Source organism: Sarcophilus harrisii, chromosome 1 (genome assembly GCF_902635505.1).
Source record: "Sarcophilus harrisii chromosome 1, mSarHar1.11, whole genome shotgun sequence".
NCBI classification, from domain to species: domain Eukaryota; kingdom Metazoa; phylum Chordata; class Mammalia; order Dasyuromorphia; family Dasyuridae; genus Sarcophilus; species Sarcophilus harrisii.
In genome coordinates, this window is record NC_045426.1 from 227,629,410 (window position 1) to 227,648,861 (window position 19,452).

At 35.0% G+C, this 19,452-nt stretch overlaps 1 protein-coding gene across 2 annotated transcripts in view; it reads left to right on the forward strand.

Moving 5' to 3' along the window:
* The window catches only part of FANCC (FA complementation group C), a 175,840-nt gene that overhangs the window by 148,382 nt on the left and 8,006 nt on the right, over window positions 1–19,452 (forward strand). For both annotated transcript variants that reach the window (XM_023497293.2, XM_031937703.1), the window contains exons 11-14: window positions 7,029–7,104; window positions 9,134–9,215; window positions 11,196–11,370; window positions 15,173–15,355. In XM_023497293.2, the coding sequence (XP_023353061.1) occupies window positions 7,029–7,104; window positions 9,134–9,215; window positions 11,196–11,370; window positions 15,173–15,355 (516 nt within the window). The remainder of the gene's footprint in view (window positions 1–7,028; window positions 7,105–9,133; window positions 9,216–11,195; window positions 11,371–15,172; window positions 15,356–19,452) is intronic.

A 19,452-nucleotide genomic window follows, 5' to 3' on the forward strand; every position in this document is an offset into this window, starting at 1 on the left:
AGGAAGCTATGGTGGTCAAAGAATAATGAGTGGATATGACCAAGTTTTACAGGAAAAGTCCAGTGTATTTTCAATCAAATATTGCATAGAGAGTCAAGAGACGATGAGCAGCAGCTACTACAATAGTGGGAGCCATGCATTTATGAGAATGAACAAAATGGGAGGGGTAAAAACAAAGTTTAATAGTTGTACAATTCAGGTTTGTGATTTATGTTTACTGTAAGTGAAATCAGGATTGTATTTTTTTTTTAAATAGTTTCAGTATTTTTGAACAGAGAAAATCATTCATCTAGAATGTAATAATCAAATTGAGTAAAGACAGTTAAAGTAATTTCAGCTTTTCTCAATGTAGTCATATTGTAGGGATGTTCTCTCTGAACACATTTATGTATTTATATGATCCTGATTAAATGGATCTGTGATTTGGTAATTTCTTCCAAAAGGACACCCATGCCTACCCATCTTTTTTGACTCGTCCATTTACTTCTATAAATTTGTTATAAGAAATCTACATGAAAAATTGAAGTCCATGAAGTCCATTCTCACTTTTTCCTGATATTTTCAGGGTATTATTGGAGTATTTTCACTGTCCATCTATCCTTCCTTTCTCTCACAATTACTGCATGAACACATTAATGACTGTATCTTCTTTTCCATTCATACAATTCCTTGGTGATATCTTTTATTCTTATTCTTCCTCAATTTGACATCAGCTTGTCATTCTTGACATCCTAGTCATACCAAATATGTTACTTTTCTTTGCCCTTTCTGTGATGTTAATTTTTAACTCTTTGAGGATCATTGTATTTTACTATCCTAGAGTAGCATCAGGGCAGCGAGGAGGCACTATGGATAGAACACTGGGCCTGGAGTCCAGATGAGTCATGCTCATGAGTTCAAATCCAGCCTCAAACATTTACTAGCTATCTAACCCTAGGTGAGTCACTTAACCCTGTTTGCCTCAGTTCCTCATTTATAAAGTAAATAGGAGAAGGAATAACAAACCATTCCAATATCTGCCAAGAAAACCCCAAATGGGATCATGGAACCAAAATCAGACATGACTGAAACAACTCAATAACAGCATACATTAGTAGAATATTGATATTAAAAATATGGGCCCTTGCTTTCTCATCAAAAGTTTCAGTTCATTAAAGCAACTTTTCAGTTTCATAAAGGCAGTCCAGGCTATTTCCTTCCTACTCTTCCATATAGTTCAACACATGTATATACATGTGTGTGTGCTTTTTAAAAAGTATCCATCTTATAATCTAACCAATAGACATTCTTCATCCATCAGTATTTTCATGTGTGGAAGGACAGACAAAATTCATTTGAGTTTTTATTTTTTTTTTCAAGGAGACTATCATAGTCTAAGTGCAGTCAACATAATTTCAGGAAACCAGACAATCTCTAGATTCTCACAGTAACAATTTTATCAACTTGCATTCTGCATTAGAGTGAATACCTTTAGTATCTAATTTATATTTTAATATATTTAACATCTACTGGTCATCCTGCCATCTAGGGGAGGGGGTGGGGGGGTAAGAGGTGAAAAATTGGAACAAGAGGTTTGGCAATTGTTAATGCTATAAAGTTACCCATGCATATATTCTGTAAATAAAAGGCTATTAAATAAAAAAAATAAAAAAATAAAAAAAAAAAAGAGTGAATGCCTTTGGCAAGGCATTTGGCATGCAGTTTGTTAAGCTTGCGGCTCTCTATTTTATGCCTTAGTCTTAAAGATCAGAAAGATTTTAACAGGAGTTGTTTCTACTGTATTTTTCAAGGCATAAGAGATATCTTGTTGGAAAAAGATTCTAAAGTAATATTTTATTTTACCTAATTAAATGCTTTTTGAGCACAATGGAATTTTATATTCTCTATATCTTTTAGTTAATTGTGAAATGGCATATATGTGTTCCATTGTTGAATATCATTTGTGAAAGCTTGCTTGTTCTTTACAAATATCCTTGTTAAACATGCCCTTGGATAGATGATTCTCCTAAAGTTTTTGTATAGATACAAAAGTATATATATATATATATATATATATATATATATATATATATATATGTCATTAGAAACTGGCATTCTCTTGGTAATCTTTTTTTTTCAAGTGTTAATAAAGTCTGAAGCTTTTCTCCCTATACCTTTGGTATCTTTGCCTTTTTCAATAGTCTCATAATTGTGTCATCTCCAGTACAGTTATCCTTTATATAAACTTGGTCTAGTCAAGCTACTTTCTTCACCCTTGTTTTCTAGTGTCATTTCTACCTCTGCTATTAGTTTGTCTGTGATTGTAATATTAAGTTATATCAGTGTGTCCTAGAGAAACAGTTGATAAAGAAAAGAAATTAGACTCCTTATCTACAGTGATTTCTCCCTTCATTGATAGCTAAAGAAACATGGGTTTGGAAGCAGGACCATTAGCCTAAGACCAGTTCCAAGACTTTTGGGTTCAGAGTTCTTAATGATCTCTTCAGGCACCTCAAAAAAGGAAGTGGTTGAAATGTTGGACTTTTCAAAAATCTTCCATAGAAGGCTGGCTTCTTATTACCTCTAGAATCATATAAAGGTACTGATAGCATTTTCACATACTAAAGAATAAATAATTTGACCTTAAATTTGGTCTTTAATGTTTACTTAATTTTTCCTGGATCTTACATATCAAATTAGTTATTTCAATTTCTGTTTATTTATTCACTTATTCATTTTGAGGGGATTGTTTATATTATTTATGTCATTATTGTCTCCTCTGTTAGAATGTAACTTCCTGGCAAGTAGGAATTTTTTTGGTAAAATTAGCACAGGGCTTGACATATCATCAATGTTTAATAAATGTTTGTTGATTCATTGATCTATAAGATCATCCTCATAATGGTGGCAAAGTCTCTTAGCAAGCATTCATTTCTCTGTAGTATGCCTTATTAATAATTGAACAAAACCGTTATCTCTGTTGTTACGTCTTTCAAGGAATCTTATATAATTTTGACATAGACATGTTGGAAAAAAGCTTTTAAGGGAGCATTTTGCTCTACCATATCAAATGCTTTTGTAGGATCAACAAACAACAACATTGGGATCTTGTTTTATCTTTACCTTCTAGTCACTTTTGTAATTGTAAAGATGTGGTCTGTCATGGAATATCATTTCAAAAGCTTTCCTATTCTCTATCATCATCAAAGTTATTCTCAAGGCATTATTTGTAAGTTTTTAAATAGGTATACTCTCAAGTGTTTTATTCTGTCTAGCTATTTTATGGTCTAAAACAATATTGAATAATATTGGTGACACATTTTGATTTCCTTATTTTTCTCTTTAAACTAAATCTATTTTAGCTTTAACGTTGATCACTACCCTTGCTTTTTTTACATAATAAATTCTACTCCAGTCTTATTTTATCTTGGTATGTATTTCTCATTTTTATTGTGTTTGTTGAATTCAAATTTTTAATCTACTGTTAATTCTTGTTTTATGGGTAAATTCATCCCTTCACATTCTAACTTATAATTACTTGTATATTTCTCTCCTTCCTATTTTTCCTCACTATCATTCTCATCCTTTTTACCTCATTTCTGCTCACATCTCTTAAATTACTTCTACTTGCTACCTTGCCCCTTCTATTCTTTAACTTACCTACCACTGAAAGAGCCCCTCCTTAGCCTCACCCCACCCCCCATTCTCTAGCCCTTTTATTTCTTTCTGAATTTAGAAGACTTTCATATCCTTCTGGATATATATGTTGTTCCTTCCTTAACCCAATTTCCATGAGAGTAAGATTCCAGCACTAACCATCTTCCTTCAATTTGATTCCTAGTAGTTGCTAGGTCTTGCGTAATCCTTATTTTTTTTTAAACATTTAAATTGTTTTTTTTTTTCTTGTTGTTTCTAATATTTTCTCCTTAACCTAGGAACTTTGAAACTTGGCTATGATATTCCTTTAAGTTTTCCTTCTGGGATCACTCTCAAATGGTGCTCACATATTTTTTTTCTGTTGCTTCTTTGTATTCTTGTTCGAAAACTTCAGGGTGATTTTTTTTGATAATTTCTTAGAATACTGTAGCAGGATTCTTTTAAAAAAAATCATATCTTTCAGTTAATCTAGCTGTTCTTATATTCTCCTTGATCTGCTCTCCAGTTCAGTTATTTTTCTGATGAGATTTTTTTACATGTGCATCTATTTTTTTATGTTTAAAATTTTGTTTTATTATTTCTTGGTGTCTTATAACATCATTAGCTTTCCTTGCCCAATTCTAGTTTTGAAGGAATTATTTTCTTCTAATTACTTTATTTACACATGCACATACATATACACACATGTGGCTATGGATTTTCATTTTGTTGTGTCCCCAGTGCCTGGCATATTGTCATCGCTGTTCAATCATTTCCATTACAGTCCAATCCTATTTGAGATTTTCTTGGCAAAGATACTGAAATGTTTTGCTATTTCCTTATCTAGCTCATTTTACAGACCAGACTTAGGCAAACAGGGTGAAATGACTTGTCTAAAATCATATAGCTAGTAAGTGTCTTGGGCTGGATTTGAACTCAGGTCTTCCTAACTCAGGGCCTAGAGCTCTGTTCACTGTGCCACTTAGCTGCCCTCGACATACTATAGTAGACATTTAATGTTTGTTGACTGATTGTCTTATAGCCTCCAAGAAGAACTTTTTATTGCCTCCAAGAAGAACTTGTAGCTATCCTTCTGTTTAATTGACCCTTCCTTTTCTGGTTTTGTTTTTAGCAGTTTAGCACTGAATGATTCAATTTAATATTTGCAGTACTCTCACAGCTAAGTTAATATTTATAAAAAGTCTAAAAATTATGTGCATCCTGGTAACTTCTGCCATTATAGATTGGAAATGGGTCACACAACCTGAGATTATTTTGTATTTTTTCATTATTTCAGTGTTCGCAGTGGCTAAAGAATGTAACACACACACACACACACACACACATACACATCATCAAATAGCCAGTCTACATTAACCTTATTCTTGGAAAATAGACACAGTTCAGATTGAAGCAGTTCTGAGGTTCTACCTCACATCCATCAGATTTACAAAAATGATTTAAAAAATTATAAATGTTAAGAGAGATTGTAGGAAAACATGTAGGCATGTTTGGTGGACCTGTGAATAGGTACAACTATTTTGGAGAAGCATTTTGAAATTATATACAAAATGTTTAATGTTTACTGGTACATACAAATCCTCTAGCCTAACTCTAAGACAGGAAAAAGTCCTTCATGTACAAAAATATTTATAACTCTTTTTGTGATGGCAAAAAAAAAAAAACAAAAAAAACTCTGAAAACTAACAAGATGTTGATCAATTGAGGAATGATTGAATAAGTTGTGAATTAATGTAATGGACTACTATTTTACCTTTAAGAAATTAGGGGATAAATACTTCACAAAGATATGAAAAGATTTATATGAACTGATACAGAATGAAATAAATAAAACCAGAAGAACAGTTTTTACTAACACCAATATGTTTTTAAATAATAGCTTTTTATTTTTAAAATGCATGGAAAGACAGTTTTCAACATTCACCCTTGCAAAACTTTGTGTTCCAAATTTTTCCTCTTCCCTCTCTCCTCCCCCCTCTCCTAAATGGCAAGTAATCCAATATATGTTAAACATATACAATTTTTCTATACATATTTCTACATTTATCATGCTGTACAAGAAAAATCAGGTCAAAAAGAAAAAAAAAAGAGAAAAAAAAAAAACAAAAAGCAAGCAAACCAACAACAAAGAAGGTGAAAAAAAGTTCATATTCAGTCCACTGTCCTCTTTCTGTATACAGATGGCTCTCTTCATCACAGGTCTATTAGAGTCACCAATATTTTTTAAATATACAATTTTGAAGACTTTAAAAATATATAAATAAAATGAGCAGAACCAGGAAAACTATATATATATATATATATATATATATATAAAATGACAACACTTTAAAAACAAATAACTTTGAAAGCTATAAGAACCCTGATCAATACAGACTATTTATAATCCCAGAGGATTGAAGATTAAATATGCTATCCATTAGAGAAGTGATGGATTTAAGGTGAAGAATGAGACATATTTTTGTAAACAGCCATTGAGAGAATTTGCTTTGCTTGACTATGCAAATTTGTTCTGAGAAATTTGTTTTGGGGTATTTTTCCCCCTAGTGGGGGAAAGGTAGGTAGAAAGAGTGAAGGAGGAAAAAAAAATCACTTTTTATAATTTTTTTTTAATAGAGAAGAGGGAGGCTGCTACAGATGTTAAAGGTTGCAAGCACTCTCTTATTAGGTCATTGTATAAATTTTACTTAATTGCTTTACTGAATTTACAAGTGACCTTTATGAATAATCTGTAAATGTTAATAGTTAATAAACAAAGCATATGAGTGCAACTTGAAAGAAAATGGACACAATTGATTGTCAAGGCTATACTTTCTAATGTGGTAGATAGTCTGTCAGAGTTTGACTTGGCATAGCCTTTGAAAACCTAGAGTTATCCACATGTCATAGCAATACATCAGAGGATCCCATACAGTCTAAGATTGAGTTAGCTTTTTGGGGTGCCATATGCTACCTATTGATTTCTATCAAGTTTGAAATACACTACAATCTTTCAGACAAACTCCTACCTAACTGTAACTTCCCCTTACTTTGTTCCATATTAAATTTAATTTTATTAGATTTGGCCTAATATTCTGGACTATAAAGCCCTTTTTGCATCCTGACTCTTCTACAGCTGATAAGCATGACATCTTTATCCTTAACTGAGTTATTAGTAAATATGGTAAAAATCTCAGCTCTTGGACTTCTCCACTACAGACTTCATTACAAATTGATATCAAACATTAGTGACTCTTGGATTTGTTCATTTATCATTTCTTAGTCCATGTTTCTTGAGAAAAATACTCATCATCTGTTTTCTAATTGTTTTCATCCTACCAGAATTCTCTAATTGACCTGGTTTTGATATCTCATCTAGTTTTTAAATGATGTTTTTTTTTTTCTGTTAACAGCTGAAATTTCCACTTAAGTCCTACTTTCCTTATACCTCACCATCTCTTATCATGGTATTACTCCAAAACCCAAAAGGTAAGTTGAGCTAGATCTTATGAGTGATAAAATAACTTCTGAGAACACTGATGTTAAGATTTTCCCAGGCAGATTCATTTATAAAATGGAAAAAGAAAAAAAAAAGCATTGTATATGTAGTATTTGAAATATTCCCACAGAAGTCTTTTATATTTTATAATATTTACCAGCTGAATATAGAATATTTTGATGATGACAAAGATAACTAGTTTAGATAAAGAAATCTCTAAAGTCTTCTCCCTATAATCTCTACTACTATTTTACTATATTATTTAACCTCACATTGTTTTTAAATTTGACATGGATTTTCCTGATTTTATTTTTGTCCTGCTTTGGACAGTACCTATTTGATGTATTCTTGAATATGGAATTGGGAAGAAAGCATGGTTCTTTAACAACAGAAACTTGAAATTAAAAGGAAAGACAATATTGATATGGACAGATAGAAAGCACATGCATTTTATCTAAACTCAGAAGAAAGGGGAAGTTGAAAAATAAATTAACAGAGAATGTTTTCCTTTTAGTGCTTTTTTTTCTTTAACAAATTTAATTACTGAGTACAATTGTAGAAAAGAGATAATTCTAAGTATTGCGACATTTAAATTCTCTTTCCAGAGGTTGTAGCCAGGAGTAGGAAGAATGCAAAAAGTAAAAAAACTTTTGAAGTTCTTTAGGATTTATTTGATTGGCTTGGAAGTCCTCTCTAAATCCTTTTTACAACATGTAAAGGAAAGGTTTGCTTTCTTTGGGTATGATTGGCTCACCTGAGCTAGACTTATTTGCATATGTATTGGTTTTCATGACCCCTAAGTCAAAATGATCAGGCACTGGATACAAAATAATCTCTGAAGGAGGTTTTCTTGAAAATTCTGATAGCTACAAATAAGACAATATGGATGTGTTGGTATTAAAAGCACTCAGTCTTACAAGAAGCATCAGTTTCCTGGGACCATGAAATAAATGATAAGATAGAAAGTTAAAGGACATGAAAATTATCTGTCATTCCCTTCAAATCATTGAGCCAACTCAAGTTCTCTTAGTCACAGAATCCAATGTGCCTTCATAGGGTTATCTAGAGCAAAGCTTCTTAAACTTCATGTAATTAAATATGGGGGTCAAAAAATTATGATTTATTATCAGTAAATGTTTGATTGGTATATCTTTTATATATGTAAATGCCTGGATCACATAAAAATTTCTAAGTCAAAAAGGTCTTGTGAGTGGAAAGCACTGATGTCAGGCACTAGTAGTAATTTGTTAATCTCAGCAGAAAAAGCACTTAATGAGAAAAACTGTTTCCAAAAAAAAGCTACCTAAATAAAAGTCCAGCCCTCATAATTGCCTAAGGTCTAATATTGCCAATTTGGGTTTTTGTCTATACTATTTCTGTAGTTTCTGTGACATGTTAATAATTAAGAAATAATGATATTTTATTCTACATACTTTATATAAATTTTGGGGATATTGGTTTTCAATCCGAAAATTTAGTACTTTATATATAGTTTTAAATTGTGCATTTGGAAATGTTCAAAATCATAACATAGTCATGTTAACAATAAATGTTAACCTGAAAAGAAGGCTGTTTTTATATCAGCCTACCCATAGGCTGAGGTAAGTCATCACTGTAAAAGAGTTAGTTGGGTAGTTTGTTCCTAATCCCCAATTGAATGTTTCAGAAAGTCGCCACATATTTTGATATAATTGGTCTTTTATGATCAGAGGAGGCACAGAACTGGGAAAACAGGGACACAGTAACTCTGAATTCCAGGAAGCTTTTACGATCTCTGCCCACACTGCCTGATTTGAAGAATCCTTTGAACTCTAGCCTTATGTAATACAGATGAAACTTTGTTCCAGGGGCTAACAAAAGCACATAATAGAAAGGACTTAGAAAAAAATGAGTATAGAATAGATGTGGGTTCTACAACTGAAAAATGGTACAAAGCTTGCCATACACAAGATGTCCAAATCTTAACTAACAGTTTTGTCTCTAATATATTTTAGTTCTCTTTGATTTTCCCCCCTTTAGATTTACCACGTGGACTTTGGTGCCAGCACTTGAATCACATTTCAGAAATACTCAAAAAAATAGTTGAAGACCAGAGTACTCAGTGAGTAATAATATCTTTTAGTTGCTTTTGTGTTTTGCTTCCCATGTTTTTTATATTTTCCTCATCTTATTGAAAGTTGGGATGGGGGAAGGGGTTGTAGGAGATAAGCATTTATTCTGTGACCACCCTGAAGGATTTGGGAGGGGAGGTTCTTTAAGCAAGTAGGGAGTCACTGGGGTAATATTTCTATTTTTGTTTTCTAGGAGTGATGTGATAGGAGCTATATTTTAGTAAGACTAATCTAGCAAAATTAACTAAAATGGATTGGAGTAAGGAGAGAACAAAAGCAAAGAAACTACTTAGGAAGTTACTGTATAATCCAAGTAAGAAATAATGACAGCCTGAACTAGATTGATAATCATAAAATCCAACAAGAGATGAGAATAGTATTATTAGAAGCTTGAAAATCAGTAGGAGAATCAGGCTTTAGGAAGTAATAAGTTAAGTTTTGGATATGGTGACATTGAGAATACCTTAGTAGAGGAAAACAGCAAAGAGACAAAGTTGCCAGTGCAGATTTATAGCTAAGAACAATATCAAGACTAAAGGTAGAGGATTCAGTCCAGATATTCCGAATGTAGTGATGGTAGAACCTATAGGTATGGATAAGATCGCTAAGACATTTAAATGGAGAAACAGAAAGACAATAGTATCTTAGAGGATAATGCATTTAATGGGTAGAAGGAGCTAAAAGAACTAAGAAACAAGGCAAATTAAAAATAAACAAAAAGAATCAGAAGGGTCTATGTCACAAGAGCCAAGGAAATAGAATTAAAAGGAGGAGCTTGACATGAGTGTCAAGGACATAATAAGGATCAAGGATCAGAAAATGCCACTAGATTATTATCTAGTCAGATATTCAAGTTTTGCCTTTGAGAGAATAGTTTCAGTGTGGTAGCAGCAGCAGACACCAGATTTCAGAGAGCTGACAAATATGTGCTAGGAAAGTAAAGAAATGAATGCCAGATGTTCTTTTGAGAACTCTGGTAATAAAGAGAAGACGACTTCATGGGTAAAGGAGATGAGCTTCTTTGTAAACAGAGGGAAAGGAATGAGTAAAGAGGGAAAGATTAAAAGAGAGAGGAAATAATAGATGTGGTAAGATTGTGAAGGAAACCAAAGGAAAAGGATAAGGAACATAAATGGATTAGATTTGAAAACAGGGCCACTTCTTTGCCTTAGACTGGAAGAAACTATGAGAGAATTTAAGGCAAAGAGGGGAGAAGATAAGGAAGCTTAAATTGGAGGATCTCAATCTTCTAAAAGAAAGAAGGGCATGGTGGTTTTGAGCAGAGTAGAAAAGATTTGAAATGGACTTTATGAGGTTAACGAATAAAGTCTAAGGATAAATAAAAGGATTTCAGAGAAACGGACTTTACTGTCTACTTTGGCTACAAAACAGCGCTGCCCTACCATGGGAGCAGTGCCTCCAGCACATCTGCCATTATCACTGAATGGCCAGGATAGCCATTTTCTGGACTCCATCTGGATTTCGTGAATACCCTTTCTTATTTTATAGCTCTTCAGCCAGCTGGAAGGCAGACATGTACAACTGGTGAGGCCCCATTCTCATTAGCAGCTCAGTTAGAACAGTTAGATAGTCCAGAGGTGCCATCTACAGATCTTAATTTTACAACATTTCTGTTCATCATGAAAAGAAAGTCCTTTTTCAAAGTCCGTGCACAGTCACGAAGACTCTGAAGGTTAAAAATTAATAAGTACTTAGTAGAAGTTGTGCCCAGAGTTCCCAAGAAGAGGTATTTTTGAGAACTATCCTTTGAATGCCTTGGATTGGAAACAAGCTGGCACTGTTAGTTGTTTACTTGAAACTAAACAGGTAAGCCCCTTGAGTTGTGGTCATAAGTACTGCAGTGAGTGAGGAGAACACAAGGCATTTCTGCAAACATTAAGTTAACTTTAAGAACTGGGGGGGGAGGAAGTGAAGTTACACAGCTGCCATGTATCTTAATTCTGTTCCAGATCCTGCAGAAGTCTCTTTGAACACTGGTTTTTATTTATTCATTTTGGAGAATGGGCCGATATTGCTGCTGAGGAATTACTGATGTTGAGAGCTGAATCCCCTGCAACTTTGTTGTGGCTCTTGGCCTTCTACTATAACCCACATGATCAAAATCAACAGAGGACTCAGACAATGGTGGGTGGCAGAATTGTCTTAATAGTATTTATAACTAATTAGGGCTTGTGGGGTAGGGGTGTGGAAGGGGAGGTTTCCTATAAGCAGGAGCCAAAAAATGAACATGACATTCACTGAAGTGTTATGTTTTTATCCAAGGTCTGCATAGCTTTTTGCTGTGGCCATTTTGGTGATATTTAAGTAAAATAAATTGCTCTTCTCCTCTCCATCCCTTAATCAGGTTGTGCAGGCTCTTCCTCCCTGTGAATTTTTTTGTCTTATTCTTTTTTTTTCCCTTGAGGCGATTAGGATTAAGTGACTTGCCCAGAGTCACATAGCCAGCAAGTGTTAAGTGTCTAAGACTAGATTTGAATTCAGATCTCCTGACTTCAGGGCTGGTATTCTATATGCTTCGCCACGTAGCTGCCCCTGTCTTATTCTTAAAACTGGCCCAAGGAGCAAGATTTCTTTAAAAGGCACTAGAGAGACACAAGGAAAATGATATATAGTCTTTGTGCCATTATATGCCTTTTGAAAAACTTTGATATTTAGAGGCACAGAATTATCAGAATTGTGAGAGACAGATTTTTAAATTCTGAGATACTACATTCCAATGAAGAATTCCAATAAAGGAAAAGTGGAATGGGGGGAGGGGGCGTACAATAGCATGGTATGATGATGATGGTTAGAAAGTGGCACAAAGCCCAACTTCCCAATAGGATGTGGTGAAAACTCACTTATTAAAGCTTGAGACCTAGAGTCTTAAGGTTGCAGTTATTGATCAGCAATTCCAAACCTCTGATTTTGTTGACTAAAAACATTGATTCAAAAATGGAAAATTGACTCACTTCAAGTCATAGATTGAGTTAGTGGCAGAGCAAAGTCTAGAACAAATTCTCAGGGTAGAACACAAATCATATTATGGCAATAATTTTCACCTATCCAGTGGTCATCCTTTTCACTTGTTATCTCTTTATAATGGAGTGTCTGAGGCCTGGACTGGCTTTTTCAATCAGTAAACAGACCCTCAGGTTACAAGCTTTTTTTAGAACTAGAAACTAATGCAATCACAGGATAGTTAACACTTCGTTTCTGAAAAGAAATTCTGCCATTTTCTTAGCAGACACAGATTGCTTGTCAAGGAGAAAAGGCAAATGGATGGGATCCAAGAACTGGCTCCTTTGCCATAACATTGTGCCTAACAAGAATCATAGGTACATAGATTTAGAGCTGGAAATGTCCTTAGAGGTCATTTAATCCAACCTTATCTTTTTATTTAAAAAGTTACCAACTTGACAAACACAAATATTTCCTTATATAAACAAGAACAGAAAAAAATAATTACATATGACATTGTGAATCTTTTACAAATAGAATTTTTTAAAGGAAATATTCAATTTAACATGGTTCTAGCAATGTCTTGCTCCCAACTTCCTTCTGCTTTTTTTTATGTATACTTTTAATGTTTCATTGATGCCTATTTCATCCTTTTCTTTTTCTATTCGTTTTTCTTCTTCACTATAATTAACCCCCTTCATTCCTGTTACTCTTTCTTTTCTCCCTAAAAAGTTCTCCTTTGTAACAAGTATAATGTAGCAAATGAAACTCCACAAATTGGCCATGGTTGAAAGTACATACATCATTCTGCACTTCTACTTTGTCACTTCTCTTTCAAGAAATAGAAAGCCCGGTTCATTTGTTAATTTTTTGACATCAAGATGGGTCATTGCATTGATCACTTAAGTCATTCATAGTTGTCTTATAGTGTTATAACACTATATAATTGTGCTTGTTTTTCTCCCTTCACTCTGCATCAATTCATATAAATCCTTCCAGGTTTTTCTAAGTCCATCCCTTTTATGATTTCTTATTGCAGAAAAATATTCTATTACATTTAAAACTATTTTTTTTTCAGTCCTTTTTCAGCTGAGGGGCATCCTTTTCCACCCCATCTTTTTATAGAAGATGAAACCGAGCCTAAAGGAGATTAAATGATGTCCAAGTTCACATAGGTAGCAAATGACAAAGATGAATTAAGAACCCATGTTCTTTGATTCCATATCCAATTCTTTTCAACTGTCTGCTTAAAGTGTGTATATGACTGGGGTGGGGTGGGGAGGGGAGGAGTGTAGTGTAGTGAATGGAAGATAAAACAACTCGTAAGGGTGTTCCTTTTTACCTTAGTGCTTAACTTAACAGCAAAGATTTTATGGGCACTTCAGTATTCTTGTAAATCTTAAAGCCATAGCTATTGTGTCTTGGTTAAAGTGTATTTCAGAGAGCTTGGTATCAGAATTAGAGGAATTTGGCAATCCAAGCACATTTGTGACATGCTCTCCCCTTACAACTCCCCCATCCTTTCTTGTCAGTCATTTTCACCTTTCTGCACCAGCTTTCCTAGGGGAAAGGTTCCCCCTCTCACCTTCTGTTGATCTCATGATATAAACCAGTAGCCCCCATGGGTAATTCTGAATCTAAAAAGAATCAAAACCCTCTGTGCAAATTTTAAGTAATTCATGTCCTTTCTAGGAAAATTTATTTGAAAGTCTATGGTAGCAGTTTATAATATGTACAATACATTGGAGGGCAAAGGGGTGTCAGGGAAGAGTATCTAGGTAACTTGTCAGATCAGGAGGACGAAGAAAGGAACACATCCTTTCTGAATGAAACTGCAGCAGACATCAGGAACCAAGTGGGATAAGAGAAGAAAGACAAACGTTTTAAACTCTCAAGTTGTTGCAGATACATTAGGTAGCCCAAGAATCCCTGAATACAAGAGTGAGGAGATTTACAACAGAGAGATTATGACAAAGAAGATAAGTATAGCAAGTAAGAAGAAGTAATAATCAAAGTGCATACTTTCTGCTTCTCTTGGGGTCAGTCCTGTGCCAACAGAAGAGGAAGACTTCATAGTTTCTCACGGTCTTGTGTAGTGTCAGAAGGACTTCAGACAACACCCCTAGTGTATTGGTGTTTGTGACAGTCCTCTGTGAGGGAGATCTGTCTTTCCAACAACAACAACAACAACAACAAAAATTGACTCTTCCAAACTACATAAAATCAGTCATGGGAATTCTCAGCCCAGGATGGAGTATTCTTTAGAACAGTGCTTGAAGATAGTTCTCCCAGGATCCCTGTGGCATTTCAGAATCATGTCTTTAGATTTGCATCTTGTTTTCCATTCAGAGTTTGATCTGCTTTTTTTGTTGCAAGCATAAATCCCAGCATGAAATTTGTATTTCTTTTTCTCTTAGAATAACTGCTTGTAATCTTGCAGTGGTTTTCCATTATTATGCTGACTCTTGAAGCCTTTTTTGTCCTGTAAAAGATGTGTATATTTAACTTTCAAAACACATGTATTAACTATTCCAAAGTACAAACTAAAGCTGCACAGTTATCAGTGTGTTTGATCAAAGGAGGAGGTCAGATTGCACGGGGCTTTAATTGACTTGTAGCTGTGATCCTGAAGTGAGTCCTCTGTTCTTTTTCCCACAGTGTAAAACTCTCACTGCATTCTGCTAAGACTTTCTTGGTTTCCTTTCATTACAAAAAAAAGGTCAAATCTTGGCATGATGCCCCGACTGCTTAGTGTAAGCCCAAGAAGTCAAGAAATATCTATTCTGCCAGTTTAAGCTTTTGGGGGGGGAAGCCATGTGTAAACTCCAGCATGCCTTGCTTCTTCCTCCCATCCTTCTCTACCTAATGCTTTGGGTTTAAAGCGAGGGGCTCCTCAAATCACTTTGATTGCGTAGTGCTGAACAAGTCGGAGATTCAAGCTCGCTTTGCATTCTCTAATCTGTCGCTCTGTGATTGCTCCCATCAGGTAGATGCAGCGGAAGCACACGGGCATATCATGAAACTCTTCGGCAGAACTCCCCTCTCAGTGAAGGATTTGCAGGATGTGACAGACACAAGACACCCTCGTATTCAACGGTTAATCAGGCATCTCCTTTTAAATTTCCTGCTGTTGTCTCCTGACGGATATAAGATTGCTCAAGAATTCATTGTAAGTGTCTTTTTTTCCTAGTCTGTGGTTGCCAACCCAGGGAACAGCATCATGGTTTGAGTTGGAAGGGCCCTCAGGAACCAAACAAGAAGGCAGTGATCCATCCTATGGCAAGAGTAGCACCAAACTGAAGGAAACTAGACTAAGTATCCTTCTTGAAGAAAAAGGGCTTCTAAGAGGATATTTAGTCACAAAGCATTCATCTTGCCATTTGCTGTAGGCAAAGGCCCAACTCTTTAGGGTGATTGCAAAGAGCCATAGAGATTGCTCTGTTCTAGGGAGATAAACATTTAGGGAGTTATTTTTCTAGGGTCCTTGACAATATCATAAAAATTCATTCTAAGACTAAAACCCTATTTTTTCTACCCTTATGTCTCACTTTTGGCATCTTCTTCAAGAATTCCAGGCCTTGGGAACTGAGTATGGATCACAACATAACGTTCTCAGTCTTTTTGTTGTTGTTAGCTTGCATTTTGCTTTCTTACTCATTTTCTTTCCTTTTTGATCTGATTTTTCTTGTGCAGTAAGATAATTGTATAAACATTTAACATATTTTAATATGTATAACATACATTGTGTTGTTTACCATCTGGGGAGGGGGTGGGGGAAAAGAGAGGAAAATTTGGAACATAAGACTATGAAAGGGTCAATGTTGAAAAATTATCCATGCATATGTTTTGAAAATAAAAAGCTTTAATTTAAAAAAAAAAAAAAAAAAAGGCCTAGAGAAAGGCCTTGCATATAAGCTTACAGAAAACTCGAGAAAAACCCATTTTTTTTTGCTTCCCTCTTCCTCTGCCTTATGAGGGCCTGGCTTCTACTAATTTGGGTTTCTGGAGCTCTTTTAATTTCTTTATGTATGTGGTATGCCTCATTTGCTTCCAGAATAATTAAAGGCAGGAAAATTCTTTTGGCTTAGAACTCAAAAATATATTTAAAAAAATAAAACTAGGCAGCTCCCCAATATCTCACTTAGCTATCTCTGAGTCACAACAGTTGCTTGAGTTTGATGTCAGGGTAAGGTGTGGGACTCTATCTGCACTCATATATAATTTTCATGTCTCAAAAGAAAGTGCTGATCATGCTTCTGGCATCAGTGGAAGAAAGTGGGAGCACAGTGGGGCAACCATTAGCTTAGGGAGTATACACTTTATTTTGGGAAAAGGCAGACTGGGAAGAAGAAAATTAGAGGCAACAGGACATGATGCTCTAATGAGGATTTTACAACATTGTGAAACTCTTGGGGGGAAAAAAAGAAAAATTGTAAAATCCTAAGAATAACATTCTTTTCACAACAGATAGTGTTGTTGACTAACTGGTGTGAATCTTGTTTCCAGTTGTCATCCAAAGCTATTTCAAAGTTGGATCAAATCAGTTTCTTTCAGTGTGGGCAGTTATGTGCAGTCCTCTCTTCTTGAACTCTAGTATATTTCTCAAATGCCTCCTAGATATCCCCTCCCATGTGTCCCATATACACCTCATCCCAATTTGTCAAAAATAAAATTTATATTTCCGCATAAATCCATCCTTGCTCCTATTGTTTCTCTCCTCAGTCTTCTCTCCACACAGTTTGAGTTTGAGTATGGCAGAAGTTTGCTGGCTGACTTCCCTACATCCATTCTCTTTTTTCCAGTCCATCCTCTACATAGATGTCAGGTACATACGTAAAGCATGGTCATGCTCATAAAAGCTTTTGCTAGCTCCTTATTGCCTCTAGGATGAAATATAAACTCCTCCATGGGGCATTTCCAGCTCTCTACAAAGTGGCTTTTTGGGGGCTGGGTGCCGGAGAGAGCATCAGGTAGGTCTCAGGTCAAATCTGACCTCAGACAAATCACTGTACTCCATTTGCCTCAGTTTTCTCATCTGCAAAATGAGCTGGAGAAGGAAATGGCAGACCTTGTCAGTATTTTTGCCAAAAAAACTTCATACAGAGTCATGAAAAGTGGATATGGATATGACTGAAAAAAAATGACTGCTCATGCACAATCTGGCTTCAGCATATTTTTTTATTTCCCTCCAAGGCTCAACATATTTTTACACCTGATGTATATATACTATGTTCCAAACAAACTGGCCTATGCTCTGTGCCTTTTACAAACCTCTGTCACCTGCCTCCTGAAATCCTTGCCTTCTTCAGGGCATGCCTTCTCTTACCAACTCAAGTTACATGAGGTCTTTTCTCAGCTTCCTGACTATTCCCCATCCCCCGCCACCACACCATGATTGCTCTACATTTCATTTATTTATTTATTCATGTGTAGGATTTTTCCCATCCACATAAAATGAAGTATAACCTCTTGAGGACAGAGAATGTTTCATTTTTATTTAAATAATAAGTCATTTTGAAAGTCGGGAGAAAGCAAGATTTTTTAAAAAAAACATTTATGGTGTACGAAGTTCTACACCATGGCCTTTCACTTTATCTTATAAGTGATTTAAAAACTTACAATATGAAACATCCAAGTGTGAACAGGAATAGCTAAGGTGTATCTTAAATAAAAGGTAAGGAAAAACCTGTTCAATAAAATGATAAAAGGGAATATGTGGCCAAAGGTAAAAGCCAAGAAAATATGAGATAGCTTGAAGGAATTGTGAGAGAGGAAGGCATTCATCTTATCTTGTGCCAGATGGGTGGGTTCTGTATACTCTTATCAATTAATGTTACTTCATATTGCCATGATCTTAAGAAGTCAAAAGATAGAAGTAGGAACCCACATTTCCAGCACTTTAAGCATCAGGAACACTGGATCTGATTGGTCTTTGTTACCTCTTACTTTTCAAGGCCAAATTCATTCATTTCCAATGGATTCATTTGCTCATAAATAATTTAGCACATTCTCCATGTCAATTTTTGCAACATTCCAAATAACCAAGATCTTCTCCCTACCCTGCAATCCAAGTTCATATTTATAATCCTTAATTAATTAGAAGACAGTGTATATCTTTCTAGCCTTCTTCCAAGCTAGATATTACATTTTTCATCTTTCTATAGCTATCTCCACTATTATGAATTTAAAATTCATTAAAATGAATTTAAAATTGAGTATTACAGAACCTTGGAGGTTTGCAGGGAAAGACCTTCTTTTCAGTGATCCATGTTACTTCTTAGCAATACACACATTTAGTGATGAGTGAATGGCTGCTGTTTTTCTTTTCATTTTTTTTCTTTTTCTCTTTTCTCATAAAGAGAATCCTTTCAGATTTTTTTTTTTTTTTTGGTAAATCAACAATGAAGCATATTAGAAGGCTTTGTCAGCATTTTCATTGTTTGCTTCTCTGACTTCCATTTACACGCCTGTCGGCATCTTTTAGAAGCAACACTAGCCTTGCAAGAACTCGGCTGCAGGCCTTGTTACTTATGTAGAAAACATCAGCACAAGGCATTTCCTCCTCTCTGCTCTCTTTTGCCCCTTTCATTCCTCCAGGGAAACACACATCCTCTACTGTACTCCCAATCTCTGCCACCCATGGGAGAATAGGCCCACAATGTGACCTCAGTTTTCCTAAGGGTCGGGGATGACTTGGGAAGTTTTATTAGTCCCTGGATTAAGCAGTATTCCATTGATCATGTCCTGCTGTGGGTGACACAGTATGGGAGGAAGGGACAGAAAAAGAACACATAAGAAATATACCAAAACTCCGCTTTAGTTATTTCTACTGCATTTATCTTTAATAATTGGGTGCAAGACTAGGGATCTACTTTATTGACGTGTCCACAGCAAAATTCAATCTCATATGCAAGTTCTTATCAATTGTTAGATTGTAAATGAAGACTCCTACATTTAAATTATATTCTGAAGTTTGCTACTTTCAACAAGCAGCTCGTTTCCCATAGAAAATTATGGCTATAAATTAATGCTCCTAAACTAACACTGAGATTGATGGAAAGCAGTAACTCAGTGAAAAATCCTAATGTGTCTTTATTAAATTTAATAAATCAGATCAGTTGGAAAGAATATATTCACTGAAGATAGTAGGGAAGTTCATTATATGATAAAAAGCCAATATTTCTCTTCATGCCTTGGCTTCTGAAACTAACAAAACAAATATGCGTCTTTAACAGCTGGGTGCCATCTGGCCATCTTGTTGCTCAT